The sequence below is a fragment of the Canis lupus genome, chromosome 9, assembly GCF_048164855.1.
Source record: "Canis lupus baileyi chromosome 9, mCanLup2.hap1, whole genome shotgun sequence".
NCBI lineage: Eukaryota > Metazoa > Chordata > Mammalia > Carnivora > Canidae > Canis > Canis lupus.
The window spans coordinates 62,582,497-62,605,003 of NC_132846.1; the positions used below are offsets into that span (position 1 = coordinate 62,582,497).

At 48.5% G+C, this 22,507-nt stretch overlaps 1 protein-coding gene and 1 long non-coding RNA gene across 2 annotated transcripts in view; one reads left to right on the forward strand and one right to left on the reverse strand.

Moving 5' to 3' along the window:
* Positions 1-7,896, reverse strand: part of LOC140640380 (uncharacterized) — an 86,922-nt gene extending 79,026 nt beyond the window's left edge. The window contains exons 1-2 of the long non-coding RNA XR_012037095.1: positions 7,144-7,896; positions 4,129-4,235 (exon numbers count right to left, since the gene is read on the reverse strand). This is a non-coding gene — a long non-coding RNA (uncharacterized lncRNA). The remainder of the gene's footprint in view (positions 1-4,128; positions 4,236-7,143) is intronic.
* KCNK13 (potassium two pore domain channel subfamily K member 13) overlaps positions 5,406-22,507 on the forward strand; it is a 97,056-nt gene continuing 79,954 nt past the window's right edge. Inside the window, exon 1 of the mRNA XM_072839666.1 lies at positions 5,406-6,437. Within this exon, the coding sequence (XP_072695767.1) occupies positions 6,098-6,437 (340 nt within the window). The 5' untranslated portion in view covers positions 5,406-6,097. The remainder of the gene's footprint in view (positions 6,438-22,507) is intronic.

Below are 22,507 nucleotides of genomic sequence, written 5' to 3' on the forward strand. Positions count from 1 at the left end.
GATTGAGTCCCACATCAGGCTCCTTGCGATGAGCCTGCTTCTCTCCCTTCTCCCTCTGCCTATGTCTCTGCCTCTCTCTGTGTGTCTCTCATGAATAAATAAAATCTTAAAAAAAAAAAAAGCCTGTGGTAACTTAAAGATTAATATCAGTTAAAGTAAACATGAATATAAAGTGTATTACCAGAGGTAAAGACATTTTTTAATTTTATGATAGTCACAGAGAGAGAGAGAGAGAGAGAGAGGCAGAGACACAGACAGAGGGAGAAGCAGGCTCCATGGACCAGGAGCCCGACGTGGGATTCGATCCGGGGTCTCCAGGATCACGCCCTGGGCCAAAGGCAGGCGCTAAACCGCTGCGCCATCCAGGGATCCCGGTAAAGACATTTTATAAAAATAAAAGGGCTACTACATTGGGAAGATGTAATAATCATACTTAATAACAGCTTCAAAGCGTATGAAATAAAAATTGACATAATTAAAGGAAATAGATAATTCCATAATAATGGTTGGTGATTTTTTAAAGAAGATTTTGAATTTATTCGAGAGAGAGAATGAGCTTGGGCATGGAGGCAAAAGGGGGGCAGAGGGACAAGCAGAACCCACCCCTTCACCCGCCCCCTCTGAGCAGGGAGCTGGGGCTTGATCCCAGAACCCTAAGATCATGACCTGAGCTGGAGTCAGATGCTTAACCCATCAAGCCACCCAGGTGCCTCACGGTTGGTGATTTTAACACTCTTCTCACATAAACCAATAGAATCACTAGAACAAACATCAGTAAAGACAGAAGATCTGAAAAACACAGTCAACTACCTTGACCTAATTGACATTTATAGAGTCTACACTACACCCAACAAATGTGCAGAATACATATTCAAGTGCATATGGTATGTTCATGAAGATAGATCACATGCTGGACCATAAAACAAGTCTCAAACTTAGAAAGTCACATTGAATATGGTTCTCTGACCACAGTGAAAATATTAGAAATAAGTGATCTGTCTTAAAAAAACAGATATTTGGAAATGAAACAACACACTTCTAAATAATTCATGGGTCAGAAGAAAAAACTTAAAAATATTTTGAATAAAGATACATGAAAAAACAACATTCTAGAATTGTATGAAAATACAACATACTAAAATATTAAGAATGCAGCTAGCACAGGGATAACAGAAATACAGCTTTAAAATGCTAACATTAGAAAAGAGGAAATGTCTACAATCAGTGACTTAAGTGTCCACTATAAGAACCCAGGAAAGGGCAGCCCGGGTGGCTCAGCGGGTTAGCGCCGCCTTCAGAGAGACCCGGGATCTAGTCCCACTTCGGGCTCCTGACATGGAGCCTGCTTCTCCCTCTGCCTGTGTCTCTGCCTCTCTCTGTGTCTCTTATGAATAAATAAATAAATCTTTAAAAAAAAAAACCCACGAAAAAGAAGCCAAGTAAACACAAACAAAGCACCATTATACTGAGGTCCTAACCATTGTAGTAGGGGAAAAAAAAAAAAAAAAAAAACAGGGCAGCCCCCCTAGCTCAGCGGTTTAGCGCCGCCTTCAGCCCAGGGCATGATCTGGGATCGAGTCCCACGTCAGGCTCCCTGCATGGAGCCTGCTTCTCCCTCTGCTTGTGTCTCTGCCTCTCTCTGTGTCTCTCATGAATAAATAAAATATTTTAAAAATAAAAAAATACATATCAGGAAGAAGCAAAACTCTATTTCAAACGACATGATTATACAGAAAATCCTAAAGGAATTAACTACTACAAGTGAATTTATTAAGGTTACAGGGACCAGGTTAGTTCATAAAAATTTTATATACTACAGTAGGCAGTTGGAAAATGAAATCTTCTGATTAACAGTAGCATCAAAACACCTAAAATACAAGGAATTTACAAAAGATGTGCAAGAGGGATGCCTGGGTGGCTCAGCGGTTGAGCATCTGCCTTTGGCTCAGGGCATGATCCTGGAGTTCCGGATCGAGTCCCACATCAGGCTCCCTGCATGGAACCTGCTTCTCCCTCTGTCTGTGTCTCTGCCTCTCTCTCTCTTTCTGGGTCTCTCATGAATAAATAATAAATTAAAAAAAAAGATGTGCAAGGCTTCTACATGAGAACTTATCAGAAAGACTGACATGAATGGAGGAATAGACCTCATTCATGAATTAAGAGGTCGTACTCTCCAGAATAGTTTCAACACAACTCTAATGAAGATCTAATTAGATCCAAATCTAATGAAGATGAAATTAGCAAGCTGATTTTATAATTTTTGTGAAAATGTAAAGGTCTTGTAATGCCTAAAGAAAACCTTGACAAAGAAGAGCAAGGTTGGAAGGGCTCACATGTCCTGATTTCATGACCTAATATAAAGTTACAAGTAATCGAAATACTGTGGAATTAGCACAAATCTGAACAAGATTCAGATTCCTGAAATAAATTCACTTTTTTTTTTTTTTTTAGCAAATAGCACTGGAATTACTGGTTATCCACATAGAATGATCTTACCTCATGCCATACAGAAACAAACTTAAAATGGATTATAACCCAAATATAAAAGCCAAAACTAAAATTTCTAGGGAGAGAAAAACCCCCACGAAACCGATGTTTTCCCTTCCTTGAGGGAAGTAATGGTTTCTTAATATAAAACGTGCACCAAACATAAAAGAAATGATTGATAATTTGGACTTCACCACAATGAAAAACATACCGCTGGAAAACATCATGAAGGAAATAAATAGGCAAGCCAGAGACTGAGAGAAAATATTTGCAAGATAGGTATCGGTGAAAGGATTTATCTCCTAGATACATATAAAGAATCCCAAACTTCAATAATAAAAAAGAAAAATCAATCTTTAAACATTTGATCCCATATTTCAAGAGATAATTTCAACATTAACATTCAACAGATAATTTCCAAAAGCAGATAAACAAATGGCCACAGCACATTAAGAAAGCAGGGAAATGCAAATTAAACCACAATGAGATAGCACAACACACCCATCAGTATGTTTAAAATCTCTTGGGGAAATGGAATATTATGCAGCCATCAGAAAGGATGAATACCCATATGTAATTTGCTTCAACGTGGATGGAACTGGAGGGTATTACGCCCCAAAAGTGAGTCCATCGGAGAAGGACAATCATCATATGGTTTCACTCATATGGGGAATATAAGAAATAGTGAAAGGGATTATAAGGGAAAGGAGGGGAACTGAGTGGGAAAAGTTAGAGAGGGAGACACACCATGAGAAACTCCTAAAACTGGGAAACGAACAAAGGGTTGTGGAAGGGGAGGTGGGTGGTGGGATGGGGTATGTGGGTGAGGGGCACTGAGGTGGGCACTTCATGGGATGAGCACTGGGTGTTATATGTTGGCAAATCCAACTTCAGTAAAAACAAATCACTTGGGGCACCTGGGTGGCTCAGTTGGTTGATTGTCTGCCTTGGCTCAGGTCAGGATCCCAGGGTCCGAGGATGGGAGCTCGGCTCCTGCTCAGCAGGGAGTGTGCTTCTCCCCTGCCCCTCAACACCCCTTACCACCCCCGTCCACCCTTCCCCTTTCCCTCCCCGCCCTTCCCCCTCTGTCCTTTCTCTCCTCCTTCCTGTTCTCTCAAATAATCTTTAAAAAAATACTTTAAAAAAAATCACAATGACTGATGCCTCCAAATATTTACAAGGATATGGAACTATTTATGGTCCATTGTTGATTGGTACAGCTACTCTAGAAAAATGTTAAGCAGTTTCATATAAAACTAAATACACACCTCCCCTATGACCCCAGCAGTTCCACTCCTCGGTATTTACCTGAGATATGAAACTAGTTCCACAAGAATTTGTACAAGAATGTTCCTAAACAGTTTTATAGTAGCCAAAAAATTCTAACAAAAAGGAATAAATGACCAAGACGTAGATCATGGATAGATCTCAAAAAAAAAAAAAAGAAAAGAAAAGAAAAAAGCTTTACACTAAAGGATAGAACGGTAGGATTCCATTTACATGAAGATCTAGAACAAGCAAAACTAAGTTCTATGAAGGCAAAACCAGTTGATGGGAGCGGTAAGGAAAAAAAAAAGAACAGTGATTTCCTTTGGACGAATGTGGGTGGGTGTTTGCTGACAAGAGATGGGGAACACTGACCTGTTGGTGATATTTGGCTGGTAGGCTGCACAGGTAGGTGTTGAATTTGCACAGGTGCACTCATTTGTCAGAACTCATCTAATGGCAGTTAAGATTCGTGCATTTCACTGTTTTACCCCCGAAAGGAAAAAAAAAAAAAACCTGTAAATATTGAACTCTCCTTAATGAGATGTAGGGAAACGTACTGGGGAGGGAGACGGACTGATGTCTACAACCGACTCTGAAACGCACCCAAATAGTTGAGAGATGGATCGGGGAGTGGATAAGCATGTAATACAGCAAATAGAGAAAAATGAACAAATAAAGCAAATAGAGTAAAACGTTCGTTGTGGAATCTAGGCGCTGAGTATATAACGTTGTCTCACTTCATGTTTGAGATTTTTCATCGGAAGGTGGGGGAGGGGATAGCGGCTGGCCTCGCCCGGGGCGTGCAGCGTGTGTCCCCACACACTCCCTCCCTCCCTCCCGGAGCTCTGGCCCCCACCTCGGGGGGTGACGCGGGGGCGCGGGGATCCACGGTGGTTGCCCCGCGCTCCGCTCCCGCGAGTGTCGGGGGCCGGGGGTGCGGGGCGCTGAGCCTGGGACTACGCGCCGGGATGCGGGAGCCTCGCCTTGGTGCGCAGATGCGCCCGCGCGCTCGCCTCGCTGTCCAGGCTCTCCCACTGCCCCGGGCGGGGACTCCGGGGGCCGCGGGGCGCGGAACCCAGGCGGGGGCCAGCCGCGTCTGGAGGAGCCGGAGCGCCCTCTTCTGGCCCAGCGGGGGGCCCACTCAGGGCCCTGCGCACCCACTGCCCCCGGAGCGCGGCCCCCGCGGGCGGAGAAGAGCGCGGGGAGGGCCCGGCGCGGCCGGGAGCCTGGGGGCGGGGCGGAGTCGCTGCCGCCGGCCGCCGCGGGGCTCCACCTGTTGCAGCCTCGGAGCGCTCCAGCGCCCAGGCGGGAGGGGCCCGGGGACGGCGCGGGCAGACGGGCGCGGAGGGGGCGCTCCCGGGGGACGTGAGAGTGGCGCCCAGAGGCCGTGCCAGCGCCCCTGAAAGGCGAGGTCCTGGGGAGGGAGGGAGCCCTGGCCATCTGCTGAGGAGCCGGCCGCGGGTCCGCCTGCGGTGGGGGCAGGCAAGCGCCCTGCGCCGCGTCCTGGCGGCACAGAATCTCCGGAGCGCACGCCCCGGTGGAGACGGACCTCTCCTCGGCGCCCCTCCCGGGAGGCGCCCCCGCCCCGCCCCGCCCCGCCCCCGCCCCCGCGCAGGACCCGAGGCCCTGGGCGCTCCGCTTGGGGCAGGGCCAGGGAGGCGGCCCGGCGGAGAGGCCCCCAAGTCGCCGCGTTCCAGTCCTCGCGCCTGTCTCGCTTTCTCCTCCAGCCGGTCGGGGCGCGCCCGCCCGGGACCCGCTCGCGTCCCCGCGCCCGGCAGCCCGGCGGGTGACCCCGGGGCCCGAGGCTGCGCGCGCCGGGCGCCGGCACCACCGACCCCGTGGCCGAGGCTGCCGTGACCTGCACCGGGACGCCCCGCGCCCTGGCCGTCGGCGGAGTGCGAGCCGCGGTCCGAGCCCCCGAGCCCCCGAGCCCCCGAGCCCGCCGGGCGCCGCTCGCCCGCCGCCTCCCGAGGCCGGAAGACCCGCGCTCGGGGGGAACCTCGAGTCCGCCCCAATTTTGCGCGAAGGACGCGCCACGCCCCCTCCCCGATCGGAGCGGAGCGGAGCGGAGCCGGGAGGGCAGCGGGGCGGGGACGGCGGCGGCGGCGAAGCGGCGGACCCTGCTCGGGTCGCTCGGGCCCTGTGCGTGGGCGACTCGGGGCGGCGGGGGCGGGACGGCGGCGACCAGGAGGATTTGAAACCGCGAGGGGAGGCGGCGGCCGGCGGAGCCGAGCGGCCTGGGCAGCGCCCCGCGGTCATGGGCGAGCCGGCCGTCGGGCGTCCCGGGCCGGGCTGAGCGGCGACCCCGGGAGGGCGGGGGCGGGGGCGGGGGCGGCGGGCCATGGCCGGGCGGGCTTGCGGCTGCAGCTGCGGCCCGGGCCACCTGAACGAGGACAACGCGCGCTTCCTGCTGCTCGCCGCGCTCATCGTGCTCTACCTGCTGGGCGGCGCCGCCGTCTTCTCGGCGCTGGAGCTGGCGCACGAGCGCCAGGCCAAGCAGCGCTGGGAGGAGCGCCTGGCCAACTTCAGCCGCCGCCACAACCTGAGCCGCGACGAGCTGCGCGGCTTCCTCCGCCACTACGAGGAGGCCACGGAGGCCGGCATCCGCGTGGACAGCGCCCGCCCGCGCTGGGACTTCACCGGCGCCTTCTACTTCGTGGGCACCGTCGTGTCCACCATAGGTGAGTGCGCGCCGCGGGCGGGCGGGGCCCGGGCAGGTGGCTCCTCGCCCCCCCCCCCCCCCCACCGCCCGGCCTCCGGGCTGCGAGCCTCCGCCCCATCAACAGGTGGCGCTGCCTCCGCGCTCCTCGGGCCGCCGCCCCGGGCGCCCGCGTGCGCACCCCTGCAGCTAGCCTCGGTGCCGGCCCGCCCGGTAACGCGGTTCTGGGGGGCGGGGGGGCCTTCATTGAGCCTTAAAATCGCTCTCGAGGATTTTCCATCTAGGTAAGGAGACGGACCTGGGGTTCGTGAAACTTTAGCTTACAAATTGGAACAGGAACCTATAAACGTGTATTGACGTAGCCCCGTGCAGGAGGCAACGGTGAGAGGGGGAGGCGCGAATTTTAAGACTGTGACGTCAGACTTACAGGAGAGAAGAATCCGATGGAACACCAAATGGGAAGGGGGGGCAAAAGGGCTAATGAGAATGGAAACAGCCTCCCACCAGGAAGAAAGGAGGGGGTGACCTTTGGGTTGAAGAGTGAGCGCTAGGTATGGCTTGGGAACTAGAGTGTGTTGCACTCTAGAGCAGGAGAGATTTTCATTTAGGGGTACCTCCCCCTCCAGCTACCTGGTGTATATAGAATGGGGAGCAGAAGGCTAGGTCGGTCTCCCGGCTTAGGGCATGATGAGGGGCCCTTACTGCCAAACTAAGGAGCTAAGGCTTACCTAGAGGAATTGGGGGCCACGGAGAGTTTTTGATCAAGAGTGTGGCCCCGCCGCAGTCGATGATAGCTTTATTTGCAGCAGAAGGAAAATGTTGGGAGTCTTTGTGCTTCACCTCTAATGACTGTTCCCCTCTGAAGCATGATCAAGTGGGAAGGGGGTTGGGGAAGGTGCTGCTGTGGAGATTCTGAGGGAAGGAAAGAGCTGAAGCAGAGGAGGGGCTTTGAAGGACGACCCCCAAAGGGAGTAGCTGCCGAGAGGGAGTAGCTGCCCAGTGCCAGAGCCCAGGCAGTGCAACAGGCCCGCAGGGCACAGCGGGTTGGGAGGAGAGCTTGTCAGGGAGGCAGGGTGACAAGGCAAACTTGCTTGAAGCTCCCACGCATGGCTGTCTTAGGTTGACAGTCTGCCAGGAGAGTGATTAGTCCAGAAAGATTTCCCAAGGTTAGTCTAGGAGCCCGAGGCTTCAGCTGCAGAGTAGGAGGCAGCGCAGGGAGGATTGGTCCCATTAGGGACACACGGGCTCTGTCTGAAGCACTTGTGCCACCCCCAGCCCCCCCATCCATCCAGGTCCCTGCCCACCCACAGGCCCTTATGGACTCACAGTTACAGAAGCGCTCTTCCTGCTGATTAGAGCTCCAGGCCCAGAGAGGGATGGGGGGCGGGGGGCGGGGGTAAAGCCCATCACTGTTCTCCCTCCCAGCCCACAGTCTCTGCTGGGCTATCTCCGCAGAATTCCCTCCACCCCACCCCACCCCCCACTGTGTCAACTCCTTTGTCTCCAAAGATGGTTCTAGAATTGCTGTGAAGGGAGGACTTTGGGCAAACAGCCTATTGGAGAAGCGCTGCTGTGGAGCTGACCTTGACCCTGTATCTGCATCACTCGCTCTACAGTGTTTCTATTCAGACTGATGATTCACTTGGGGTTGGTCTTGGTGGGAGATTTTGGGAGCTGAATCCACTCCCCCAGCACAAGCCACCCCTTGGTACTCTCCATGGACGTGGAGGCAGGAAGGAGCAGCTTGTATGTGTGGACTGGGGAATGTTGGTGCCTTGGGAACGGAGAACGCCTCGGGTGGGGGGGGGGGGCAGGTAGGAACAGGGGCTTTGGAGGCGGGACTATATTAATGCAGCCTGTTGGAGAGGAAGGAATCCTGAACCCACAGTCTGGAGGTGGGGCTACTGGTCCTGGCTCTGTAGCTTGGGCAGGTTTCTCAACCCTTCTCACCTGAGATGTCTACAAGGTGGCCACCTTGGCCTTGGCGCATATTAGCTGTTTGGTAAATATTAGCTCCATCTCCTGCCCACTCCCGCCCCCTGAGCCTGCTCCTCCTGCAGGGTTCTCGAGGTATAATGAGCTCATGTAAGTGAAAGTTTTTTACAAACTACAAAGCACAGGCTTATTTTTACTTTCCCAATTCTAGCATTTCCTTCTAAATTGTTTCATTAATTGCTGTTGTAATTATGGCACTCACTCCCCTTTATTAGGATACATATTAGGCACATACTGTGATTATTATGTGAATATGCGATGCAGCTAATTACTGTGTTACATCTACACTTAATTTCGATCGACACAACTCTGTGAGGTAGGTATGATTATCCTCATTTTATAGATGAAGCTAAAGCTTCACGTTCTTTGTAAAATAACGTAAAAAGAAGAAAAAAAAGGAAGCCATCTGCAGTGACATCACCCCAGATTAATCATTGTTAACACATTGGTACATTTCTTTCTATTCTTTTTTCCTGTGCATACACACACACACACACACACACGTATTTTTTAAAAATTGGGATCATCTTCAATAAACCTTGCATTTTGTATTTTAGGTGTAACAGGTACATGATGTATCTTGTCTAAAATAGTTCCGCTGTGCTTTATTCTTCAAAGACTTTGAAGTAATAGACAACAAGAAAGCATCTGGTAAAACAATGGAAAAAATGTGAATAAAACTTCAGAACCAGGGACGCCTGGGTGGCTCAGTGGTTGAGCGTCTGCCTTTGGCTCAGGTCATGATCCCAGGGTCCTGGGATTGAGTCCCACATCAGGCTCCCATCAGAGAGCCTGCTTATCCCTCTGCCTATGTCTCTGTCTCTCTGTGTCTCTCATGAATAAATAAATAAAATCTTTTAAAAACAACAACTTCAGAACCAGGGAAAAGGAAGAACAGAAATGTGGAAAGCAAATGGACCTAGGAAGTTGCTAGAGAGGAGCTCTGTCTTTGTTTAGGTCCCCTTAGAAGCAGACCCTGTGCTGAGAATTTGAGTTGATTGGCAGGTGCAAGGGATGCAGGCAAGTGCAGGACTGATACAGAAAGGGAAGTAAGTCATCACAGGGTCTGCTATTAGGGAGGAACCATAGTGAGCTACTTAGTCCCAAGTGGAGGCTTGAAGCAACACAAAGCTCATGACCCAGAATTATCCCCAGGTGAGGAGGCTGGGGTGTTTATACACCCACAGCTGTCAGGAGTTGGTTCAAAGCTGCTTGGAGAGCAGGGGAAGCATGAGGATAATTTTCAGGTACAGATTTCCCCTGCCACCCAAAAGTAGAGTGTTTCTGTGGAAGCTTTCATAAACTGAAATGGCGTGTAGGATGAACCAAGTACCATCTCCTGAAAGTAAAAATCCTCAGATTTATTTCCATTAGCAATTGCACATACTAGTGTAGGTCTTTCATAAAAGCAAAGTGGCATAAAGCAAACTCACAGATAATGGGGTAAATCTGTACTTCTGGCCTGGTTTTGTTTGTTTGTCTGTTTTTTTCCATGGACAGCCCAAGGGCAGTCCTCTGGCAAAGATATAAACACACTGGCCATCCGAAGTCAGGTGGGAGTGCCCAGAAATGGTAAAGGGGATCCCAAGGCGTGTGGCAGGGCATCCACAGTGACTAGTCAGGCTTGAAATTTGGTTGCAAGCTCCATGGCAGAGTCAGGACCCATACTAGAATTCTTATTATCAGGGAAAAAGGAGAGCATCCACTCCCAGTTATCAGGGAAAAAGGGGAGCATCCACTCCCATCTATCCCAGTTTCTAATCCTCAAAAAAGTTTCCCCTTGGGATTTTGCGTAGGCAGCATTGGATAGAAGAGTGGGCCAGGTTCACAAACAAACATTTTCCTGAAAATGCAATTGAGTATTTCATGCGCCTATTGTCTGAGATCTTTGATTGAAAAATTAGGGCAGAACTAAATTCTACCTCCAAACTAATAATACACTATATGTGAACTAACTTGAATGTAAATAAAATTCTTAAAAAAATAAAAGAGCAGAATGAGAAGCAGTTTGGCAGTTTCGCAAAAGGCTAAACAGAGAGCTACCATATGACCCAGCAATTTCACTCTTAGGGCACAGATTCAAAAGAAAGCAGATACTCAGATATAGTGCACCCTGTTTGTCGCATTGTTACGATAGCCAAGAGGTGGAAACGACCCAAGTGTTCATCAACAGATGGGTGGATGAACACAAGGTACGATGGAATACCACTGAACCATAAAAAGAATTTTGATATATGGAGGCACCTTGAAAACATCATACTTAGTGAAATAAGCCAGACAGAAGGACACATATCGTGTAATTCCACTTTTATGAGGTACCTAGAATAGGTAAATTCCAGAGGAATGGAAGGTAGAACAGAAGTTGCCAGAGGCTGGGGGAAGAGGGGAAAGGGTTGTTTTATAGGTATGGCTTTTTGTTGGGGATTAAAAAAAAAAAAAAAGCCTTGCATGAGGATAGTGGTGATGGTTAAACAACAGAGTGAATGTATTTAATGTCAATGAATCATACACTTATGAATGGTTATGATGGTACATATTATGGCTATTTTGCCACAACTTAAAAAAGAGCAGAATATTGAAACACAACTCAGAGATGCTGATTCTGAAAGAGGCTGGCGGTCAGAGTGAAGCAAGAATAAATGTGAAGTACTCAGAGAAGTAGGTTGATAGCATATCCTGTAAATAATCGTCTATAAATATCTTTCTTCTCAAAGAGGCTTTTGTTAGGAGTTGGTTTCTGTATATGCCTGTGTATTTATAACTCACCTTCTCTCCCAAAAGGACTTGAGGTCATTTGCATGTGATATGGTCGGGGTAGACTTAGGCTTTAGGTCACCCCAAATCTCGGGAGCTTAACACATCGGAGGCTTACGTCGTACTCATACCAAGCTTGCTGTGGGTGGGTGATGACTCCCCAAGGCGGTTGTCTCCTTTGTTGGCTCAGTATTCAGGCGTCTTTTTTATGTTGCATCTCCTCTTCATCAGCTCATGCTTCCAGGATTGCTCCAGAAGGGGAGGCAGGGTGGGAAGTGTACAGTCAGCAATTCAGCAGGCGACCACCTGGAAGCGACACAAGTCACCTCCCCGCACACTCCATTGGCCCAATCAAGTCATGTGACCACACCCCACTTCAAGGACACGGGGAACCACACTGCTCCCCTAAGTCCAAAAGTGGATAAGACTCGATATTGGTGAACAGCTCGGATGCCTACTACACACATTCATATGTGCAGTGCATCGGAAATGGACAGTGATGGATTTAAGACACTGGGGAGATGAGAAAACATGAGTAGAATAGCTCGATTAAGCCATGTAATGGTTTTTGCTTGTGTTCTTTTTTAAAATTTTTAATTATTTTTTAAAAGTAGGCTTCGCGCCCTATGATCCAGACCTGTGGGCGCAATCAAGAGTCAGGTTCTTGACTGACTGAGCCATCCAGGCACGCCCCTAGCCACGTATTGTTAATACACAGAGGTTTAGGTCAAAAGGACCTACATAAGCACCAGAAGTAAGCCCCACACTTGGCTCTGAGTTTTCAGTTGTTAAAGAGGCAAAGACAACCATTAAATGGTCCCTCTTATCCAGGCTGCCTCTTTGGAAAACACCCAACGTTTTCAGACTCGAATAAAAATTTTCCTACAGATTGTTATGAATGGGAGTACGTAACATGATGAGTAATCTTCTCCACCGCGTCTAGCCCATAAATGTGAAAGAGAACCATGCACTCCTGCATAGCACCGCATCCCTCAATGCGAGGCGCAATACGGTACGAGCCCCTCTGCCAGAGTTGGAAACCATGCAGGACAGGCATTCGGCTCCCAGTGGTGTGGCCCAGTAAGGACGTTTAGAATTCTCAACTGGCAGTTCCCAAGCTTCAGTGTCTACAAGAGCTCACTTGAGGGGAGAATGGTGCGTGTAAAAATGTAGGTATTTGGGCTCCACCTTTCAGAGATCCTGATGCAGTCCATCTGCATTTTAACAGGTGGCTCTGAGGCACACTCAAGACATGTCTGATGGGAGTGGGTTGGGTTGAAGACAGACACTGCCCATGGAGATCCTTGGTGTTCAAAGAGTGGTTGGTGATTCAGTGGTATCCGGATCTTGCTAGACATGTGGACTCTCAGACCAACCCCAGAGCAACTGAATTAGAACCTGTTCTTTAACAAAAACACCCAGGCGAGTCATAGGCACACTAAAGTCATTTTGTGATGTTGCCAGCGAGGGGCCCCCTGTGCTCCAGACCATAGACAACCTGGTGGTGGCCAGGCTGGAATGGAGAGGAGGTTAGATGGGCTCATCCTTTGCCTCGGTGGACCTCCTCACCAGCAGGTGGTTAAGTACGCAAGGAGCACGTTGACTTAGCCAAGAGCAGCTTATCCAGATGCAGGGATACCCTGGGATTGGGCTGACAAGGACAGCATGGCTTGTGCGCATCTGAGAGGGCTCATGCCAAGCCCCACCTCCATGGTGTAACCTTCAAGGTGGGTTTCCAGATTGCAGCAACGATTGTGTTCATTTTAATTAAACAGAAATGATTATGTTGGCACCCCTTTTTGGCCTTGGGTGTGGCTTGTGATTAGCACTTGTGCAGCAAGATTCTTATAAAATGGAATAGAATTCTCTAAGACCCAAGGCCTTGTGGGGCTCAGGAGCTGGGCTGACGATATATGATTTGGCCTGGTCAGTGTGCAAATCTTTGTGGTGCTGAATTGGATATTGGTTTTGGAATCTGTTTTGTCCTACATGGGAACAAAGTTGAGGGAAGAACTTACGAAATCGGATTATAACAGGTTCAAACAAAATATTGGGAATCACCATTCTGCAGTACAAAGTTCTAAACTGATGTCCTGAACAGACATTGAGAAAGAATAAAGACATCTCATGAGTACACTGATGGGTATCACATGGGCCTCATACATGTGTCAAGATTTAAAATCACACACTGACTGGGCACTTTATATTTTACAGAGCATTCGTGCACAAATCTTACAAGGTAGGAAGAGAAGTTATTCATCTATTTTGCAGATAAGGAAACTGAGGACAGAAAAGCATAGTTACCTTACTCAGGATGATATAGCTGAGGACTTACTCAGCTATAAAGTGGCCAAGTCAAGATTAGAATCAGGTTTTGTTTTGTTTACTGTCTGACGATAAAAGAAATACATATTCATTTGAGAAGACTGGAAATATATGGGAAAGCATAAATAGGAAAGTAGAGTCACCCATAGTGCCACCATCCAACAAGAATCACTGTTAATAGTTTGGTGTATCGTGTTATATTGTACCTAAAATGCTATTTCATTGAATCTCAGATGCTTCATTATTTTATGTACCATTAAGAAAGAAAAGAATGCTGCCAATTAAATTTTGACATGCTAGCCCTTGGGATGGAAATGTGTGATCATCCCAATTTCCAAGATATGAACATATTGGGGGAAAAGTACATCTTAAAGTCACAGAAAGAGATCATATTTTGTATCTGATTGTTTTCCAAGGAACCATGATACTGTGAGCATATGTTGTAATTAGGTAAAAATAATCTCAGAATTTCCTTGATTTATACTCTAGTTGATTGGTTTTAAATACTTATTAAAAAATATAGTTTGGGGCGCCTCGGTGGCTCAGCTAGTTCAGCTGGCTCAGGTCGTGATCCCTGGGTCCTGGGATCAAGCCCCACCTCCGGGTCCCTGCTCATCGGGGAGCCTGCTTCTTCCTCTGCTCCTCCCCACTCCTCATACTCGCGATCTCTCACTTCCTCTCAAATAAATAAATAAATAAAATCTTTTAAAAACACACATACTTACAGTTCATCTTCTCTGATTTAGCTAGCTAATCCTTCCCCCATTTTGCTGTTGGGAGCAAGGGGGTGTGGTGTTAATCGTTGTGTTTATTGTGCATCAGATTTTAAGGATTTGGGCCTTTTGTGCTATCTGAGCCTTCCTTTCCCTGCATTTTCGTTTTTCTATTCGGCACTTATTAGATTTAGAAACACTTAATTTCTGTGCACTTTTGTATTGCCATCTTTTCCTTGCCACATCTTCCATGGTTTGTGCTTAGAAAATAACTTTACATCCAGATCTTATAAGAACGCTGATTTCTGTTCAGTATTTTTCCAAGTGCTCCACACCCACTGTCATAGCAGTAGCTTTTAAAACTCTTCACCGTATTGTCTCGTGTGAACAATGATGGTGCCTTTTGAGGTTATATTTAAGGAGCCATGGCATGTGGTCATGGGGAGGGAGGCAGCTTGAAGAGTGGCTGGTAGGCATTTGTATTCACCCAGGGTCAGGTGGCGGAGGCCGTCTCTTTTGGGATCTAGCTTCTAAAATTTCATGAGGAAGCTCACAGTGTCCATCCTGTGAACCTTGGGTTTGTTCAATTATTTGTTTCCTTCTTGGAAAGTTTCAGTATCTTGAAAATAAGGTTCCCCCGCAGGACATCCCTCTCCTCTCCACGGTCCAGCACGCTAGCAAGTGCACATCATTAAATTCTTCTATTATGAAATATGATGCTTTCCCCTTCTTTTATCCTAAATTCTATCCTGTTCTCTCCCCACCCCCTCCTCAATACCTTTCTCCACGAGGAGAGATACATTTGGCATGAATGTAACCCAAATAATTCTTGCACCCCTTGGGGCGCTAGGGCTGGTGCTCTGTTCAAAGGAGCACCATCCATTAGCCCAAAGTGACAAGTAAATGTGACTTTTGCTTCCTTGTCTCTGAAGAATCTTAGAGGAATGTCCTTTCACATCTCCTAGTCTCACATATCTTAGAGGCGTTCTGGAGCCTCTTATCTCAAATCCCCTCAGTCCGTCTGCCCCTCTGCGCACCCCCTCACCACCCCCATCTCTCCCTGTTCCGTCGTCACAAGTGACCTCTCCTCCCAACCTGTTGTAGCTTTTTCTTGTTCTCTCCTGTTCCCTGGTCTCTTTGCAGGGAAGGACAGCCCTGGGGACTGGCCCAGCAAGCGGCAGTCCTGCCCTTTAGGAGGCTGGACAAAAGAGCAGTGCAAGATTATGGTCATCGTCCTGGGGACACTGTCAGCCTGCTAAAGGAGGACAGGACCGTGTCCAGACCCAGAAGCACATAGCCCACTGAGGACAGTGGGGCAGTCACTGTCTCCATCACCAAGCTGTCCTCCCTCCAGCCTCTGGCCTTCTGCCTCCTTCCGTTCAGTTTATCTGAATTGCTAGACATCATATCACTTTTCCGAAATGGTGCACCCTTAGCATTGCCCTGTGTCTTCCTTTGGCCTGAGAACCATCTTTAAAAAATATATATATATATTTATTTATTTATTAGAGATTGAGAGCAATCGTGAGCAGGAGCAAGGTGAGGAACGGAGGGAGAGAGAGAAACAGACTCCCTGCTGAGTGGGGAGCCTGATGCAGGGTAGGGGACAGGGGCTGTGATCCCAGAACCCTGGGATCATGAGCTGAAGGCAGATGCTTCACTGACTGGGCCACCCAGACGTTTCTAGAGAGCCATCTTTGGAAGCCTAAATGCTCAGATTCTGTTGGCCCCATTCTCCCATCAACTGCTGGCATCTCTTCTATTGGTCACCTGTCCTTACAAGGAAACCGCGTGGTCAGTGAACCCAGGGGTCAGGCCCTGAGTGAAATGAGTGTAACCTGGGGTGTGGGACATTGGGCACAGGGGGCCTGTGCTCCCATGGGGATTCGGATTCCAACTGTAAAATGGTATCGGAATGGCCAGACAGGTCTGATGCTGGCTTCACTCATGAGTTTGAGCCTCCCAGGTCAAATCTTGACCATCCATGAACTCCGGCTCTTTCCTTGTGGGAGCAAGAAAGGCAAGAAGCTCTTAACCCTTCTTAGCCAGTGGCGACATCCAGATTTTTACAGTTCACTCAAGTGCCTCTTTGTGCAGGAAGCTTGGTCAGCAGCGACAGTGAACTCACACATTAGGCATTTTATTATGCACCCACTAATTCCTAAAAGGACCTTGGGGCGCTTATATTCCCTAAACTCCTCCAAGCCTTATGTCTACACTTAGGTGTCATGACCTGTCAGTACATAGTGTTCAGTTTGTTTCTTTCCTTTTACATGATTTCCTATACACTTTGTCAGGAATAGCTTGTGCTCCTATTAATGTAGCATGGTTTGTTTAATCACCCCAACATTGTTGGATTTGAGGTTATAGTTGTATATGTTTTTATTCTTGTTTTATAATAAGATTTACAAAATGCATTGAGTGATTGCCATGGGCTAAACACGGTATCTCTCTTTATATATGTTTATTTCTTATTAGAGCCCCATGAGGGTGATTACTCTTAATACCCTCATGTGGGGGAGCAGGATCGTGGGGCCCCCGAGCACTTCCGGGCAGTGTCTGAAGTTACCCAGCTGGAAGGAGCCCAGAGGTTCCCTTCAACGCTTTCCCTTTGAACTGCTACTGCTTTGCCACGTCTTCCTTTGGGGTCTTTGTTGTGGGAAGAATTGCCAGGTGAAGGGCTTGTGACCTCTTTTTTCAGGTGTGGTGGTCCTTGGGTGACTTGGGGTCACCCAAGGGGACAGAAACGTCTGGCTAGCAGAATCTCAGGGAACGTTTGTGATACTGTAGTATCTGCGGTTCCTTGGGTAAAAGGTTTGGGTAACGTCCTGCCTGCCACCCAGGGGCCCATTGCACACAGGCACCTGTGTCCCCCACCCCGTTGCAGTATCTCACAGTTCTTCCAAACTTGCAACCTCCCTCCCATCACCCTGACAACTGAGGTGCCTAGAATGTGCCGGCCCCCGGGACTTTCACCTCCAGCCCCAACCTATTTGATCCGAAGTCACTTCCTGACTCTGCCTTGTGAGCTCTTGGCCTGGTCACACCGAGGTTTTGTGTGTCTTGAGTCTTCCCTCGTGTCACACATCTGATGCAGATCACGAGGCATTGATCTTACAGATCAACCAAGGCAGTGGTTTTCCAGCTGCGCTCCAAGTAGCCCATGGGGTTCTCTGTGGGATCTTAAAAGCTTTCCTGAGGTCCTGAGTTTTTATCTCTGTTATATGTATTTATTTATACATGCCCCAAAATATTTATCTTGTTCTGCTGTCTTTTTATTGACTATTACATTTTTTGGCATGTAGAAAAGATCTTTATGTAGCCAAATATGCTCGTTTTTACTGGCAATTTTTTCTACGGTTTTTTTTTTTTTTTTCATCAAGCTGAGTCCTCTCTGTGGTGGAGATAAATATTCTCATCCATTCTTTGTTTAGCTCTAACTCATCTCAAATGTTATTCAAAAAGATTGCTTTTTAAATGGTTTTGTGTGGTTGGCTATATAATTATGATTTGATTTATTTCTAAAATTATCACATAATGATTTGAGAATGTGCATTTTTCCAGAATCCTCTTTTCTGTTTTGAGTGTTTCTTTGTATCCCAGTATCTGTATATATTTCAACTGGCTTTTCTCTTATGTTACAGAATCTTGGAGCAGGAGGGAACATCACCCCCGAACACCCTCCAAACCTAGTAAATGCACCCAGAATAATGTTTGGGCGCATGTGTCAGGGCATATAAATTCAGAATTATTGATGTCATCAATTGCATAACTTTTGTTATATCATGAATAATACCTTTGTTTACCTCTTAAAGCTTGATATACTAACCTCTATTTTTAAACATAGATATGAGCAAGGGCCTGCCTTGTGTTGGTGGATATCTGCTGACGTTTAGACCAGTTCTTTAGTTATAATTTTTAATATGTATTTTTTAAGCCAACCCACTTAATACATTTTGTATTTTTCTTTTAAAACCAATTTTAGATTTTTCCCTCCTTTGGGGAATTTGGCACATTTGGTATTTGGTCCCTATGTAATACTCTTTTTTTGTTCTGCATTCCTCTCGTTTTTCTGTTCCCTTTTCTATGCCATACCTTCTATTACGGTGGGTTGGCTATTCTCTTTGCCACTTCAAGTGCTATCGGAATGAAATCTTATCTAAACTTCCTGGGGATAAAAACTATTTCTGCCATTATTTTTCATGGTTGTAAATAAAATTAAGACCCTTTCCCGTGGCTGATAGTAAGTCTGCGTGCATGGGTTCAGCTCCATTTCCTCCAATGGCCCTGACTCCCTGGTCCCTTGTTGCATCATCTCTGGAAACACTTTTTAACATTACATTTTTTTTCACCTTGGAACCTGCCTTGTGTCATCACCTTTGATTGCTGAGAGCACACCCACCAATGCCATACCCTTTATCTCTAATGATCTTCAGTGTGTCTCTTTCTGGTACCTTCCTCTTCATTTCCAGTCCAGTTTTTCTTCTCCTGCCACTGGACCTTTAGGCTTTGGATGGTCGTTTATTCTACACCATCGTATTTTCTTTTTTTTTTTTTTAAGTTTTTTTTTAATTTTTACTTTTTTTTATTTTTGAGAATTTGTTTATTCATGAGAGACATGGAGAGAGAGAGGGGCAGAGACACAGGCAGAGGGAGAAGCAGGCTCCACGCAGGGAGCCTGATGTGGGACTCGATCCTGAGACTCCAGGATCACGCCCTGAGCAGAAGGCAGATGCTCCACTGCTGAGCCACCCAGGTGTCCTGTATTGTGTTTCATGTCACGGAATGCTTGCCGCAGGGTCAGTGAGGGGGTCACGGGGCCTTGACTGGTCACAGGGCAGGAGCTGGGGTGGGGGGGGGGCGCGCTGCGCTCAGACACGGGGCAGGAGGTGCAGCTGGGCAGCGTCCAGGCTCCTCCCCATGGGGTCTGGAGGCCAGCACAGTGAGGACACAAGAGGCCAACAAAGGGCAGGTGGGAGGCCCTGGGGGACAGCCTGCAGCAAACCTCAGAACCCAGGACTGAGTGCCTCTTTGCCTCAAACGGGAAATGCAGGGGAGTGTGGGGAGGGCAGGGTGCAGGGGGGCATCTGAGGTAGGCAGGGAGCAGAACCTGTGGTGCAGTTGGCCAGCAGGAGGGGGGCGTCCTTCAGGGCTGGCAGGGGCCACTGCTGCCCCAGAGCCTGGCTAGCCAGGCTCTCCTACATCCCCCCTCCCTCTTCCCTCCCCTCCCTTTCCCTTCCCTTTTCCCTCCCTCCTCCCTCCCCTTTTCCTCCCCTCCCTCCTCCCTCCCTCCTCCCTTCCCTTTCCCTTCCCTTTCCCTTCCCTTTCCCTTCCCTTTTCCCTTCCTCCTCCCTCCCTTCCCCTCCTCCCTCCCATCCCTCCTTCCTTCTCTTCGCTGAGGTTGTCCGTGGTGTTAGCCTCCAAAGGAAAGACCACAACGCCGATGACAGGGGACATTTATTTTTTATTTCTTGTTAAACTCAGCTCACTCAGCTCGTTGATCAAGTTGGCTCTCTGACAAAAACAAATATTTAACGAGAAGGTAACGTCCTGGTGGTCTGTTACCTGAGACATCCCCCACAGGCAGGCTGGATCTGTGGGTGACATGGTGTCACCAGGTGTCATTTTGTCCGTCTGTCTTGGCCTCTCATTTTTCTTAGGAGGCTCAGTCTAGGGGGCCAGCCCTGGAGCGGGGAGGGTGGCCCCGGCGGTGTCACATCGGCGTGGTCCTGCGCCCAGGGGCTCACAGAGAAAGGCCCCGTTTCCAGAGCCCCAGCCCAGAGCTCTGCAGGGCCCTGGCGGGTTCATGTGACAAATTCTGAGCCAGAGCTGAGGGCAGAGCCCAGGCCCGCGCGTGGTGCGGGGGCAGCAGGGGCTGCGGGGGGCGGCTGGCCTGCCCGGAAGGGAAGGGGACTGATTCCCCCAATTCCCACGTTCTGGGTGGACGCGGATGCCAAGGCCGGGAGGCCCAAGCTGCGCCTTGAATGACCCGACCTCAGGGAGCCTTTGGGACCCTGGAAGGCAAACTGTGTACTTGGGGTGTGGAGGGGTACGGGGGTGGGGGGGCCTGGAGCGCAGGAGACAGGTGAGGACTAGGGATTCCAATGTCACCAGTAAAACTCACCCTGTGGGGACAGGGAGCAGGTGATCAGACTTTGATGTTTGCAGCCACCATCCCTTTAACAACGGCCACTGTGACAGCTGGACCACGTTTCTACCATCTGTGCATCCCCGGCCCCAGGCCCCCCCCCCCCCCCCCCCCGCTCTCCCCAGTGTCTAAAATGTCCTGTTCTGCGGCCCCTGGAAGGCTCAATGGTGAAGGGTCTGCCTTGGGCTCAGGTCGTGATCCCAGAGTCCCAGGATCGAGTCCCGCATCGGGCTCCCCTCAGGGAGCCTGTTTCTCTGCCTCTCTCTGTGTGTCGTTCATGGATAAAGAAATACAATCTTTAAAAATATAAATAAATAAGATAAAATGTCCTGTTCTGTGTTGCCCATGGGCTGAGGCCCCCCCATCAGCTCCACCCCCACCCAGAAGCCCTGCGCTGCCGGCCCGGATCCTTAACAAACCCGAGCAGCATCTCCACCTGTCACTGGGCCATGTCGAGCTGGGTCTGTCCTGTGTGTTCTCAGGTATCCAGCGTGTCCCCGACCTCAGGGTAGAGCCCCCACTTGTGACAACCAAAGCTGTCTCCAGCCATCACTAAATGCCCCTCGGGCATCAAAATCCAACAACTGCCTTAACAGGAGCAGGAAGACAGAGATTCTGTGAGTTTTATTTCCACGAGCTTGCAGGATGGGCAGACACAGGGTGCTGGGTCCCTAGAGAGGAGGGAGTCGGACCTGGGTTCCAGAAAGTGAAAGTTCAAAAGGATTTCTATGAATAGGGAGTTCCAGACCAAAGACAACATTTTGAAACACAGGAGGGTGGTTTTTTTTTTTTTTTTGAGTGTTTACCCCTATGCCTGCCTCATCTACACACCCGCACCCCACCTTTTAATGGCATTATTAACTGCAGGGTATCTTTTTTCTCTTTTTTTACAAAATTTTTTTCCATTTTTAAAAATTCTTCAAGTAATACATGCACATTTTAAATTAAAATTTCAAATTATTCCAAGTATTTTTTTTTCAAGATTTGTTTATTTGAGAGAAAACACAAGTGGAGGGGAGAGGGAGAAACAGACACCTCACTGAGCCAGGAGCCCGATGAGGGGCTCAATCCAGGGACCCAGGGACCTTGAGATCATGACCTGTGCTGAAAGCTGATGCTTAACCAACTGAGCCACACAGGAGCCCCTACTCCAAGTATTTAAAGTGAAAAACCGAAATCTGCTTTTACTTTCCTGTCTTACTCTCCAGAGGTAGAGTAAGACTGCTTTTTATACTTATTGGTGATCCTTTTTTTTTTAATAACAAATTTGTTGAGCTGAAATTCACATACCATAAAATTCACCTACTTAAAGCGTACAATTCAGTAGTTTTAGGTATCTCACAGATTTTCATAACTGTCATCGCAATTTTAGGACATTTCATCATCCCAAAAAGAAACCCCTGTACTCATCACCCCCACCCTGCCCTCAGCCCTGGGCAGCCACAGTCTACCTCTGTCTCTGTAGATTTGCCTGTTCCGAACATTTTTTATAAGCAGAATGATAAAATGTGGCCTCTTAGGCCTGGCATCTTTCACTTAGTATGTTTTCAAGTTGGCCACATAATATGCATCAATACTTCATCTTATTGCCAAAGAATATTCTATGATATGGATGTGCCACGTTTTACCTCTCAGTTAATCAGTTGGGTATTTTCATGTTTCAGCTCTTGTGTATAACGCTGTACAATGATGAATAAGTGTACGGGTTTTTGTGTGGACGTAAGTTTTCATTTATCTTGGGTATATGCCCAGGTTTGGAATTGCTAATAGAATGGCGTATAGAAACTGTATTCTTTTTTTAAAAAAATATATTTTATTTATTTATTTGAGAGAGAGAACAGAGGCAGAGGGAGAAGCAGAGTCCCCTCTGAACAGGGAGCCCGATGTGGAACTGGATCCAGGATCCCAGGATCACACCCTGAGCCGAAGGCAGACGCTCAACAACTGAGCCACCCAGCCCTCCCATTTTTGTTTTTGTTTTTTTAAGATTTTATTTTTAAGTAATCTCTATACCCACCGTGGGACTTGAACTCACAAGCCCGAGATCAAGAGTCACATGCTCCATGGATGGACCCAGCCAGGCATCCCTCAGTCATCATTTTTATTATTGAGTTATAAGTCTTCTTTATAGAACACTCCTGGAGCCGAGTCCTTCAT